This window comes from Octodon degus, unplaced genomic scaffold, assembly GCF_000260255.1.
Source record: "Octodon degus isolate 3935 unplaced genomic scaffold, OctDeg1.0 scaffold00020, whole genome shotgun sequence".
Classification (NCBI taxonomy): Eukaryota; Metazoa; Chordata; class Mammalia; order Rodentia; family Octodontidae; genus Octodon; species Octodon degus.
The window spans coordinates 17,549,262-17,563,319 of record NW_004524596.1 but is presented as its reverse complement, the minus strand read 5'-3'; the positions used below and the strand labels follow the sequence as shown (position 1 = coordinate 17,563,319).

At 40.8% G+C, this 14,058-nt stretch overlaps 1 protein-coding gene across 3 annotated transcripts in view; it reads right to left on the bottom strand.

The window, feature by feature from the left end:
- Positions 1-10,358, bottom strand: part of Gtf2a1l (general transcription factor IIA subunit 1 like) — a 62,891-nt gene extending 52,533 nt beyond the window's left edge. For 2 of the 3 annotated variants that reach the window (XM_023711219.1, XM_023711220.1), the window contains exons 1-3: positions 10,257-10,358; positions 7,679-7,780; positions 7,345-7,468 (exon numbers count right to left, since the gene is read on the bottom strand). In XM_023711219.1, coding sequence (XP_023566987.1) covers positions 7,345-7,468; positions 7,679-7,780; positions 10,257-10,277 — 247 coding nt within the window. In that variant the 5' untranslated portion in view covers positions 10,278-10,358. The remainder of the gene's footprint in view (positions 1-7,344; positions 7,469-7,678; positions 7,781-10,256) is intronic. The other variant, XM_023711221.1, reaches the window with a different exon arrangement.
- Between the last annotated feature and the right edge of the window lie 3,700 nt (positions 10,359-14,058).

The following is a 14,058-nucleotide window of genomic DNA, read 5'->3' as shown; positions in this document are numbered from 1 at the left end:
ATGTGCCAGCCCAAAAGAGTGGACCTGAAATTCAACTTTCAAGAACTAGGAAATCAGACTAAGATTTCACTCAATGACAGATTCTCTAAACTGGCACTTATGAAGAAACAAGGAATTTTCATTAACAACTGAAAGCCAGAATGTTCTTTCCTAGTGAATTCTATTCAAGAGCATGTGCATATTCACACATTTACTACTACTTGTGTATTTTTTTTCTATGTAAGATTTCATGTAATCTGTTAAAACTTAGTAATTAAGTGAAAGAAATGTTTAGATTGCTTTTCATAAAATAACAGGAAGGAAGGCAAAAAGGGAGGTGATTTCAAGTGAGAGATTTTAGGAAAATAGCTGCTTCAGCCCTGAATATCTTTGCAACATTGGAGAATTTGTTTGATTTTATTCCCCTAAAACCTGCTTGACTCTTAAAACACCTCCATTTTATCAGTGTAAAAAAGTATGTTTTATGACCAGATACTCTTATTGCATAAGACAATAATTATTAAAATCTTATGTTTGTATGCCAGCTTTTACATTTTTATAGAAACTTTTACTTTTGAGACTTTTATAAGAACTTAAAACTCCTATGTCATTTTATTTTGTGAACATATGAAACAAATAAAGCTTAAATATAAATGTGAAAAAAAAAAGAATTCAAGGCCACAATTTTAAAATTTGAAATGTGATAATCTGGCATAAAAACATTCACACCTATAAGTACTTTTTCCTGTTTATCATCCAAAATTTGACATGTTACAGCAATTTGTGGCTTCACAGTTTTTTCTTCTTTGAATCATTCCAAAACTCAGTAGGCAAGTTGCAAGATTTTAAAGATGCAAAACCTGGTCAGTTTATGTTTTATGGCCAATCATAAGTATGTGGCTATCTCTACCAAACTGAACAGCGTAACCATCAATGACCTAAAGAGCTGATCACATTGATAAAAAAGTTCCACCAGATCTAAATTCAAGAAGCAGCAGACATTTTCTCCACAGCACGGGGATTTTAATGGCCAAAGACGAAAGCCCCCACCGATTTCTCAGTGTTCCTTCTATGCCTCTCTCTTCTTATAGTGACTGATGATTCATTTAAAAAGTCACGTATAAAGGTTGGGAAGGTAGTGTCCTCACATGTGCAAGGTCCTAAATTCAGTTCACAGTATCACAAAAAAAAAATTAAAAATAAAAATCAACCAGATGCAGCGACACATACCTATCATCCCAGCACTCTAGGCAACTGAAGCAGGAAGACTGCAAGTCCAAACCCAGTTTGGGTAACAACTTAATGACATAGCAAGACAATCGTCTCAAAATAAAAAATTAAAATGGGCTTGGGATGCAGCTCAGTACAAAGGCTCTATGTCCAAACCCCAGTACCACAAAGATAAAAAACATGTACCACAAAGGCCAAGTAGAAGTTAATTTTCAGTTCCCCAGAAATCAGGCAACTGTAAGATAAGTGCACATCCAACATCTCCCAGAACAGTCCGTCTCCACCTACCACCCTGAGGGAAGTACAGTGGAATCCCATTTCTTTCACGTGTAGAACCATGGAGGCCCTGTTACTCTCATTTATATAAAAACAAGGTAATGTACGCCTTTGCATCTCCTTAAATATTTTTGTTCCATTTAGTTGGCATGCGCCCTGACGACCTAGAAACAATGGTGATGAAACCGCAGATGCCCAACGTGGACGAAGGCGGTGGCAGCAGCCCCACTATGGCTGCCCTCTTAGAGGAGGGGAGGCAGAGGGAGAAAAACAGCCGCGGCAGCAGGGAGGCAGCTTCACTTCAAAGGGTCCTTGGTAGAAATTGAGAATTATTAATTATACTAAATTTCAACCAGGAAGTATTCTCTGCTTTTAATATTTTATGAGAGGAAATTGAAAGAATACATAAAGCACTTCTGCAGCCTACCAAAGCATAAAAAGCATTTGTGCTGTTATTTAAGCTGGGTTGACCTAACCTCTTTTTGAAGAAACACCATTTTTATTTGAAAGACTGACAGACACTATGGTTTTTCAGACTTGGTTGGGCATTTGACTGACAGTTCTGAAAGTGAACTAAGTATTCTCATCACTTCAAGGTAAGAAAGAAAAAAAACACCAAGAACATTTGTTTGCCAATGACAAAATGCAAGCAAAACTTCATCTTGGAAAATATGTATGTGCCAGAGCAGACAAGGTGTGAGATGATATTAACGAATATAACGTTTTTACCTTTTTATCTGGGGCCTTGCTAAGTCACTGGTCCCCAGGCTGGGCTCGAACCCTCACAGCTGGGATTGCAAGTATGCGCCACCTTGTTCAGCTTTTATCTTGTACCATTTTTAACTGCATACCTCAGTGAACCAATATTTTCCAAATAATTAACGTACATCACAAAATTGCACATGGGTAAAGAGCCATATCAAGTACAAAATACCTATGTTAATGAATCCTAACGTGATATTCTGAAAAGCTCTTGAATTTAGTTTCAGGTTCTGCCCTGCAACTATGTTTTACTGTAGTATCAAACTACTTGAAAATGCTATTAAATATTACTTCAATTTTCAATTACATATCAAAGGTGAAGCTACCATATTTCTTAGCAATGACATCACAACAGATTAAATGTAGAAATAGATATGAAAAATAGAAGAGGGTGAAGTAGTAATTAAAACCTCCCACCAGACATTATGTTAAATAAAATAAGCCAGACACAGGGAGACACTGCATTTTCTGTTTCAAGTGTGGAAGGTAAACAAGTTGATCTGAATGCAAAACAGTAATTTCTACAGATGAAGAGGGGGTATGGAAGATAGAGGGAGGTGGGATAATAGGTCTCAAAACACAGTTAGGAGCAAGTTTTAGTGTCCCAAAGCACAGGAAGAGTGTGTAGTTCACAATAACCTTGTATATATTTTATGAAGAACTCAATGAGAACAGCTCAAAAAGACAAAAAAAGAAAGAAAATATACTAACCCAAATTATAATAGCATCTAAAAAATTAATCCCATACTTATCAACAAATTCAACCAAAGAACTAAAAGATCTGCAACTTAACCTGCAAAGTAAAAGCAATAATGAAATAATCTAAGATACAAATGAAAAGCTATTCCATCTCCATGGATTAAACATTTAGTATTACTAAAATATCCACGTAATCCAAAGGAATTCAGAAATTCATCGTAATCGCTTACAGCATAGCAAAACTCATTTTAGAACAGGATAAATAATATTACAGAGCTCTAGTAATCAAAACAACATGGTGCTAATACAAGCGCAGGCCAGGGGAACAGAATGTCAAAATCAAAAACTCAAACATATACAGTGAACTAATTTTCAACAAGGACAGTAAGAACACAAGGGAGAGGCCAGGCCTAGTGGTGCACACCTGTAATCCCAGCACTGAGGAGGTTGAGGCAGGGGGACGGCAGGGTATTCAAGGCCAGCCTGAATGACATAATGAGACCCTGTCTCAAAGAAGCCAAAAGGGTTGGGGGGGGAAGAAAAGAAAAAGGACATAAAGGAATTTTATTTTCATATGCAAAATGATAAAACTGGGTCCTTACCACACATACACAGGCAAAAACCAAAAAACTCAAAATGAATAAAAGACCTAAACATTAGACCTGAACCATAAAATACACCAAAGAAAAACTGGAGAAAGCTTCCTTCCCTGACATTAACTTTAGCAATGGTTTTTTTGGATATTACCCAAAAAACACAACTTAAAAATAAATGAACTATATCAAACTTCTACACAGCACAGGACACAACCAACAAAATAGAACATGGCACAGATTGGGAGAAAATATTTTCAAGCCATACGTCTGGTAAATGATTAATATACAAAATCTATAAAGAAGTCATACCACTCATTAGCAGAAAAACAAAGTAGCCTAATTTAAAATAAACAAAAAACCCATATAGATTTTTTTCAAAGAGGCCAGGAAATTTAGACAATACATGTATGAGAAGGTGATCAACATGACTAATCACAGAAACACAAAGGCACAATGAGATATCTTCTTACAACTGCAGGGAAGGCTACTATCAAAAAGAGAAGCGATGACCAGCATTGGTGAAGATATAAATAAGTCTCCTTGCATTCTGCTGCTAAGATGTGGAATGCTGCATCTACTGAAGAAAGCAGTCTAGAAGTTCATAACTCTACAATACAGCTACTGTGCGGCCCAACGGCCTATGGCTATAGGCCCAAAACAAGTCAAACTGCTACCTCATAGGGATACCTACACTCCAACGGTCACTGCAGCACTATTCACAACCGCCAAAATTTGGGAACAACACTTCATGTCCAGTGATGAATGAACAGGTAAAGAACATGAAGTATTAGTAATATCCTCAGAAGGATTATTATTATTTACTTGTAAAAGTGAATCTTCCTTTTGCCACAACATGGATAAATCTGGGGGACGTTATGCTAAGAGAAAGAAGCCAACAGAAAGAAAGACACTCTATGATCTCACAGGTAACAATCTAAAAAAACGAAAGTCAAATACACACAGATAGATAGTGGATAAACAGTGGTTCTCAGAGGCAGGACAACAGAAAATGAGATGAGTCAAAGGTCACCAAGTAACAAGTACGTAGGATGAGTAAGTCTAGAAATTATATTACAAAATTGGCATTTTAGCTGATATTATACTGTAGTCACAATTTTTTGTTCTACGACTAGACTTGAAGCACTCTTCCTACAATTTTCAAAAGTGGGTAACTACATGGAATGACAGGCTTATTAATGTGCCTGACTTACATTAACCTCTTCACTATACATGCGTCAAGGTCACATTTTGTTCATCTTAAATATATACAGTAAAATTTAAATAAAATTAGATATAAGAATCCAACTATTTATGAAACTAGATATTAACGTGATTTACACAAAAGTAAAAGTAAGTACTTCTGTCCTGGAAAATTAATAATTTTCATCAATGTTATTATATAGTAGACCCTCACTTATCATGGAGGTTACATCCCAGACACCCCTGCAACAAGTAAAAATCAGCGAAGTAGTGACATTATATTTATTTTAGTATTTATATATATTTTAAGGCTTTATAAATCCTTCCCACACTTTTAAAGACACTGGCTAAACTCGTGAGCCTATGTAATTTTAACAACATATGTATACGCATGGTACTGCAAAATCCTGTGATATAGTGAAAAATCTGCAATAAATAATTTAGATCAATATTTTTTCAAAACCCATGAAACAGTGAGTCTGTGCAAGTCAAACCACGGTATCGTGAGGGACCACTGTGTTATCATGGAACTAGATTTTAAAATTAGTAAACCAGTATTTTTAAATTTCCAAATTTTAATTTCTACTAAATATATACTTAGAATCAATTCTAAATATCTTAGTATCGAAGGAACTATCTTAGTATCTAAGCTTAAAAGTTCTGTAGGGTCTTCAATCTTCAAATGTGTGTAGGAGTCCTGAGACTAAAAGCACGGAGCACTGAAGACACAGGAAATTACTAAACGAACAATACAGCCAAGAAAATACGGCTGGGCAAACAAGGTTTAAAAGTAGGGCAGACAAAAGCAAGTAACTTATTCAGTTGCAGATTTAATTTGAACTCATTATCAAAAGAAATAAAAAGATTGTAGAAATAAGTTTAAGTTATTTTAATCAGGCTTTAAAGAGCATATCATGAGAAGACACAATTAAGAAGTACTTCAATTTTATGAGGCTATTTATTTTAAGAATCTTATTGCAGGGCACCAAGAAATGAAGAGAGAGAGAGACAAGCTCTACAATGCGCTTTTCAAGGACCCAGCAATTCCTCTTAAACCTCTTCATTATAAATCACACAGAAGAGAATAAGGAGAAAAACTGCCTATTTTAATGTAATTATTTCTATTATTCTAACCTTTAAGACAAAGAACACGAACAAGGTGCTGAGTGAAAGCCAGCTAGACACATTAGCTGTCTGTTTTGTGATTTAAATCGCTGCTCATATTACCATCTTGTGGCAAAATGAAGTACTGCACTCCTGAGTGACAAGCCGAGAGGTGTTAACCATGCTTGAAAGACAAGTACTCTCCCCTTTCCCGCCACACCTTCCTGCCAGCCCCAAGTAAAATGAACCATCAAAGTGCTGTTTTTAAAAAGTCTGAAATAATGTTAAGCAAAGAAATAGTAAAAGGAATGTACTGACACAATAGAAATATTAAAAGGAAAGTATGGCCAAAATCCCAGTGAATGATGAAAGATGCTTCAATGTGTCAATTCAACAATTAAAACTGTGTCTAAGGGCCAGCCAAAGAGCTCAGTGGATTAAAGTGCCTGCAACTAAAATGGCAATTGAGACTGGGCGTGGTGGCGCGTGCCTATAATCCCAGCTCTTGGGAGGCTGTAAACAGGCGGCTCACTATGAGTCCAATCTAATAGTGAGACCCTGAACATCCTGTAGGCCCTTCCCTAAAATACAGAAGAAAAACCTGTGTCTAACTCTTACAGAGCAAAATTATATTTCATAAGCACAGCATGAGATAAAACTTGTGCTTGGTGGCTTCATTTCATTGCTACTTTATTTCATTTTATAAGTTAAAATTGCTGCCACACTTAATCCTGATTTTGCAGAAGTCTTTGCATCCCTAATATTTTCTCTTCACCTCGGCCCACATAACTTTCATGTGAATTTTCCCAAACATGCAAAACTCTACTTACTCCTGATACTCTAATCCCAAATCTACTCTTACTTCTTGCGGACACTGTCCTACAGAATTTCAACTAAACCCAATAAAATCATTCTGTGTATGTACACACAATGAGCATAAAGATTCTAAGAACCAGCCAGGGAACAAAGGATTCAACAAGTCCAAGAGTAAACATAAAATGCAGATGGTCAATTTCTTGCCATTATTTTACATAACCAAAACAGTGAGTCACCTGAATAAGTTCCATATTCTTGTTCGTTCTCTAGCTTGGCTTCAATACAATAACAGGTTTATAAGATGATCAGAAGTAAAAGAGAAAGAGTGCGCAGGCAAGCACCCACCTCTCCACTCTCCCCTCCGCTACTTCAGCAATGGTGACCCGGTCAAATTCTCTGAAACAACCAACGCTTAGACCTCAGGCTAGATAACCTGCCTCTCCACAGAATGGCTTCGTCACTTTTGTGAAATTTAATATTTCTAAAATCTAATTCAAATGATCTGAGTTTTTTTAAGTCAGCAATTACCTGACATAGTGATTATTTTTACTGTATTCATTTAACGGTGATGCTTTTGAAGTGCAAGCCTTCTCCAGCCTAAGAACACCACCCTTGTTAAAAAACACTACCAAACGTGAATTTTTCTGAGGACGAAGTAGGACTAACATAGACTTCAGCCAACCTGTCGATGACTGCAGTGTTTGGTGCAAGGTGTGTGGCAGCGGCAGGGTGAAAAAGGGTAAACGGATGCTATTTCCAAAGAAGTCTTCTGTTGCTCTAGATTGCAAAACTTTGGTTTCCCAGAGCTGCAGAGGAGGAAAAAACGAAAGTTTGCTTTTATAAAAAAATTATTGGGATACTTACTTTTATTTTTTAAGTTTTTACATTTAAATTGTCAGCTGAATTAGTACTGTACTGAATTAGTACTATACTGTTAAGTGGTGAGTCAGAACTATAATTTATCTGGGGTTCTTTTTAGCTGAATACAAGGAGAGAAATGTGTATTGTCGACAAACCTGTTTCAAGTCTTTTAAAACATGTTCTTCTATACCTTCTTCAGCAAACAGATCCCGAACTCCTTCAATTACATCTTCAATTATAGATCTGTAGAGTTTAGGCTATACAAAAGCAATTGTAAAGCTTTAAATTCTTTGAATATATTCAGCCTTAAAAGGCATGCCGTGTATAATTCCTAACGTCACAGTTTAAAAACAAAATTTTTTTTTTCTAAGTAACATCCTACTCCCAGTTAATTTTGGCTCTCCATAAACTGTGTTGGCTCCAGGCCCCTAAATTCAGCAGCTGTGCGCCCCACTGCAGTCAATCCTTGCCCTATGATGACTACTATAAAATATAAGATAATCTCATTCTAAATATACATATGGTTATTTTTCTGTGAGATTGGAGGGGGGCAGTCACAGTTCATTCCACTTCCAGAAGACACACTTCTCTCTCTCATATATACATGTACCACACAAGCATATATATTTGGAACCACTATCAAATAAAAGTACAACTGCACCAAGACGGATTTCCTATACCAGAAACTAAGGGACATAAACAAGCCCAACCCTTCTGCAATGCCCATATTGTGTAGACACAACATGATCCTAGTGTCCCAGTAAAATTATGTTATGAAATAAATTAATAGATTTCTACCCAGATTGTATAGTGGTTATATGAATAACACAACATATGTGAAATAAACTTAGTCCTTCAGATCTATGTGAAATGGGTTCCATCAAGCCCCAAGGCCCAAGGGCCACACTCAGTGTGCTGTAGCACCATCCAGCTCAAGTTCTGGAACGGAACACATTTCTCAACGTGCTGAAAAATGCCAAAACAGGAATTTAGTTGAGTTGCTCTTAGTTCAAACTGTTTAACCAGAACAAAAAAAAACTTCTAGCATTCTATAGGACTGCTTCTTTACATTACTCATAAAATACCCTAAATACTCCAGTTCACTCTACAGGAAGCTAAATTTTATACTACCTTCTAATCAGTAACATTTAAATAATGTTAGTCACAAGCACAGCCATTAAGACTAAGTGCCCAGAGGTAGTTGTTTCTTCTAAAACAGGTTACCCTATAAAGGCTATCTAAATTGATGCTTCCGTCTTAATCTCAACTAGTGTGATCCCAGAGCTAGAGGAAAAAATTCTTAGGGCTAAAACACCTTTCTGCTCGGCCCTCAGAATATAACAGCAGCAGTCAAAAGGAACCCATCAGAACACAATTTTTCGAGCAAAATACAGTTTGTTTACCGTCTGTCTTCTAGGACAGCAGTTAGACCTTACATCACGTACTCTTTACTGAAACCGTATGTAGTCCAGAAGCCCACCTTGGTTCCTTCCCTGAGGAAAACATACTCTGCTTGCCGTTCATAATGAGGTGTATGGATATACTTCTTAAGCGCAGATTTAAGTATCTCGTATTTCTTAAAATAATCATAAAATTGGGGCCAGGGAGATGGCTCAGTGGAATAAGCGTTTCCCTGGCAAGCGCAAGGGCCTGAGTTCAATCCCCGGTTCCGCAAAAAAAAAAAAAATCATAAAATTGACATCCATAAAATGAAAATAGCATGCCTCAAAAATGGAATCTTTTATGCTATATACGCATACGTGAAATTTAAAAATGTATCTGGACATCTACATTGTCTTTCAGGACACAAAGTCTGTTGATAGTAAAAATGAAGCCTTTTCTCCTTTTAATTCAGGTTAAAATTGATGGAGCGTCCCACAAATGCCATTTAGGCTGTAAATTTTGTGAGCTCTAGGAAGCCTCGAGATGGTAAAGGGTGAGAAAAGTAGGAAACGACTGAAAGTAGCAAGCCATAGCATACTGCCTGCTGTCCCAGGTTAATCCACAGCGGACCCTCGATTTAGGGACCCGAGTGTCCCTGAGCGCCGGGAAACACCAGCTGAAGGCGCAGACTCCGCACGCACGGCCTCCCCAGCCTCCCCGCACACAGGCAGGCGGGGCTCAGCGTCCCGGCGCTGCCCGGAAGGACGCCGCCACGGCCCCCGCAGAGCTCCTGGAGGCGCCAATCTGCGCGAGACCGTCCGGAAGCACAAGCCCAGCAAGGGGCTGTAACCCAGGGCTCAGCGGGGAGCCCGAACCGGAATTCCAGCCGGCCGTAAGCCACGCGGTTCTCACGCCAGGCCCGCCCAACGCGAAGGTCGTTCACGCACTTCAAATCAGCACCGCGGCCCACACCATGGAAGCACTAGGGTGCAAGGGAACCTGGGCGCGTCCTCGACACGGGGACACCCGCAGGGCGACGGGGAGCCACCTCGAAGCCCGTCCCTGGGCCTGGGGACGAGTCCGGGCACGGCGGGCTCAGGCAGCCCCCCTCCAGGGACCCGCCTGGGGCGGAAGCGCTCTACGGGGTCTCCCGCCCTGGCCTCCAGGGAGCTGGTGGCGTACGCGTGCGCCCCAAACCTCCCTGGGGAGGGGTGCCCCACTTCCGGCTGAACCCTCCTCCAGCCTCCAACAAGCTGAAGAGCGTTCCTGAAAGCCTGTGGCGTGTTACTGAGGATGAAAGGGTGTGTGGGGCTAGACTCCTGGCCTCACAGGCCCCAGGACGCCGCTTACCACCGGGTTGTCGCCGGCCATGACGCCAGCCCAGCGCCCGGCCCACGTGCCTGCAACACGCGGCAGCCACAGCCGAGCGCGGGGGAAAGTTTTCAACGGCGCACTCCCAGGCAATGCGGGAGGGCCCGGATGGGCCGGAACCCAGTTTATGGAGGGAGTGCCGATTTCGGGGCGGGGCCTTTATTTCCTCACCTATGAATGGCTGACCAAATAAGGAGCGGAGGTGCCGACTTCCGGGGCGGGGCCTTTATTTCCTCACCTGTGAATGGCTGACCAAATAAGGAGGGGCGGTCCCTCGGGAAGGTCCAGTTCGCCTTCAGCGCTGAAGGCGCAGGCAAGGGCAGGGAATGTTAGTGATTTCCGGTTTTACTAGTTCATTTCCCCCTCCCCAACCCCCTCGCAGCTGAACCCAGATAAGGCAAGAACCCATCTAAGACTGGTTCTTACACTGTGGGAAGCAGCAGTATCACCTGAAACCTTTTAAAAATGCAAATGATTGAAGTTCCCTGTACTTACGCACACCACACACACACTCATCACATACCACACACCCCTACTGAATCAAAAACTCACAAGCGAGAGCCCAGCAGCGGCCCTTTAATGTGGCTTCCAGCTGATTCTGATGGGCGCTAAAGTGGAGCCCACAGCCCGAAGACTCTCAGCTTTGGGTGCACGTTAAAATAACCTGGGGAGCTTGGAAAAACTTTGGTGCCTGCATCCCATTCCAGAGACTCTGATTCTAAAAGGTAACCAAGGTGGGGAGCCGCCCTTACCATCCTTTTCCTCTGCAGGCAGCCATTTGTTGACCTGTGATTTCTATCACTTTCCTGAAGGATGTGGCCCCTACCTCGCTAGGCTGAGGGCAGATCATCTGGAGGGCTAGAAAGGGGAAGAGGTCCTCGGTCACGGCCATTCAGGCTTTAAACGGGCTTTCTAGCCTGAAGATAGGTCTTGGCCTGACCAGATGGGTATTTAATGATTACACTTCTTTAAGGCTTGAAATTGGCTGTTTACTTATGCATATAACCGCGGTAGAGCTACTGGCCATGTTCTACCGCTGTATTTTCTTGTCTGGAACAGGAACCTTTGGTTCATGAGTTTTCAGCGGCTAAATCATATGGGGTCCTTTAGAAGGAGCCTAAATTGAAAACTGACAGAAATTTGTTTTACACAAAGCCAGGAAGTTTGCATGGTAATTTTCAATGGTTGTGTCTATCTGGCAGTTGACTACAGGAATATTCAAAGTGATGTATCTTTCACCAAATAGAGGCAAAAGGTAGACATTGATTCCTTCCTATATTTTGGTAGTCAGCTTCCAACATGGCCGCAGTTTGATCCTTGCCTCCAAGTGTTCCAAGCCTGGCATTGTCCCCTCCCGTATCCTACCATGATGCTTGGTGTTGCCCCCTCTCATATTGTACCGTGGCTTGTCTGGGTAAACAGTACAAAGCAGAATTCATGGAACACCACTTCAAAAGTTACTGTAAGACTCTGGGCTGTCTCTTCCTGGCCACTCACCTTCCAGCTATTTCCAAAAAAGTGAAATAGTTCAACCAGTCACCAAAGACAAGAGGTGTCCTGAGACTGAAGAAAGAAGTGGGCAAACCCAGGATGGCTCAGAAGCTAATGTATAGGTGCTTACAGACAAAGGCAGCAGCAAATCCAGACATGGCAGCAAGACAGAAGGATCCCTGCACCCCAAAGTAGGACGAAGAGTTTTATGTGCTAAACTAGACAAGGGTAAGCCACTCTCAAGTGGAAAGGCCTGGGCTTTCTCATAAACTATTAACATGTCTAAACTCAGTTTTAAAAAGACAGTCTGGGAATGCCATTCAGTGCTTTCTTTTTTTTTTTTCAGTACCGGCGGTCCAACTCAGGACCTTGAGCATGCCAGGCAGGTGCTTAGGTTGCAGAGCCATCTCCCTGGCCCTCAGCAGACTTTCTGGAAGACTTGTTCGTCCTACAAAATTTGGAGTGCACATGGGGGTCCCTGCTGCACAGAATGGCAGTCACAAACCAAGATGACTGTGGTCAGGTCGAGTTGCATCCCAGTGCCAGCTGTCGTGTCACTGCGATGTGCAGATAGCACAAGACACACACAGGAGAGGCCTGTGTGGCAAGGACCAGAGACTCCAGGCCACAGTAGGCATGGACCGTGTATCTGCCAGCAGTCACCGGCCTGAGCGCGGATCCCGGTGGTCCTGGCTGGGCTGCCGGGTGATCACAGCCCTGACCTTCAGCTTGGCTGCATCCTGCGGGAGACTTGGAGCCAGAGCTACCTGTGAAGCAAGAGAATGCATCCTTTTCAGTAGTCAAACATCGCAGGGATTTGTTACACTGCACAAGGTGAATAATACAGGGCCTATTCTCAGCGTAGACCAAGACTAAAGGAGGTTTTCCCGCATTGTGACCTCAGCACTTCAGCTTTCTTGCCTACTTTCCTCAGTCACATGAGAACTTTAAAGGTGTGTAAAGAAATCTTTATAGACTGATATTGATAGCTTTGACCCAAGATTATCATGAAACAAGCAGATACTTACAGTCGTGTAATGGTCACATTTCTTTTGTCCATTTCTAAACTCAGGCAGGGAAGGATGTTGCAGGCATGAAGAACTTCTGGTGCTAAAATTGAATTTTCTGGATCCCAGAGCCCAAGTGAGGCAGTTTTGCAGTAACTATTTTTTATGTTAGCAAACAGAATAAAAAAAAAAATGCTGAGCTTTGAGTATTTCATTCTTAGAAATTATACCTGCACCAAAGCATAAAGTCCTTCCCCAACCACCCATCACAGATGAGTGCATCAGATTTTCATTTTCCCCTCAAGATACATATATATACATATATATATGTATGTAATCATTAATAACCAACAACAGTTTTTGCAACATTTAAGCAAATCTTAATAGTCAGATGAACTTCTTTGTCTTCTGCCTGCGGTGTGTTCTCATTACTTTTGCCTGAGGTTTCAGTGACACTATAGAAACAATTTTATTCATTGTGTGAAAAATCTATATTCAGGATGTCCATTCCTTGGATAAAAATTTTAAAATCTATTTCAGAGACAGCCCATTATCTTTTACATATTAAACTTTACAGTTAAGTACAAAATATCTCAATAACTATATGGACGCTAAATAACATATTTATCTGTAATGAAAAACTCCAGCTCACCTTTCGGCATATGACTTGAGGCAGCAACGATTCATAATTGCTTTCTGCACAGTTTGCAGTCAGTGCATAAAGCTGACAGTGTTGTGTCTCTGGCTCTGTTTCATCCTTCACATCTTCCCGAAAATGAAAATCCAGATAATCTCTGTCTCACCTGGTAAATTTTAAATGCTTACAATGTTGGCAGTTCTGATTTATTTAGACTCTGCACTTTTGTAACATTTTCCATTTTCTAATACAACCTCAAAATCAACTTACATTATTTGAGCACAGATATTGCTCCGTTATCCACAGATACGGCTCCCTCAGCCCTATGGGGTTCCAGTCCAAGGGGCAAGATGAGGCAAGCCAGTGCCAGCTGGTGGCCTCACCACCCAGGAAATGTACCATTAATCAGATCCTTAACTGCCTACTTCAACATGTTTTACAACTTGAGATATATATTGCGTAGATGCGTAGACCACTGAAAATATTAACTAATCACAAGGATGCAGCGTGACTTTAAATTCAAGTTCCCATCACTACCTTCTCAACAGTCTCATCATGGTCTTGACAAGCATTCAGTGTTTTCCTAGCTTACAAATGATTCCATTTTGGGGCTGGCGAGATAGCTCAGTAGACTAAGCACCTACTT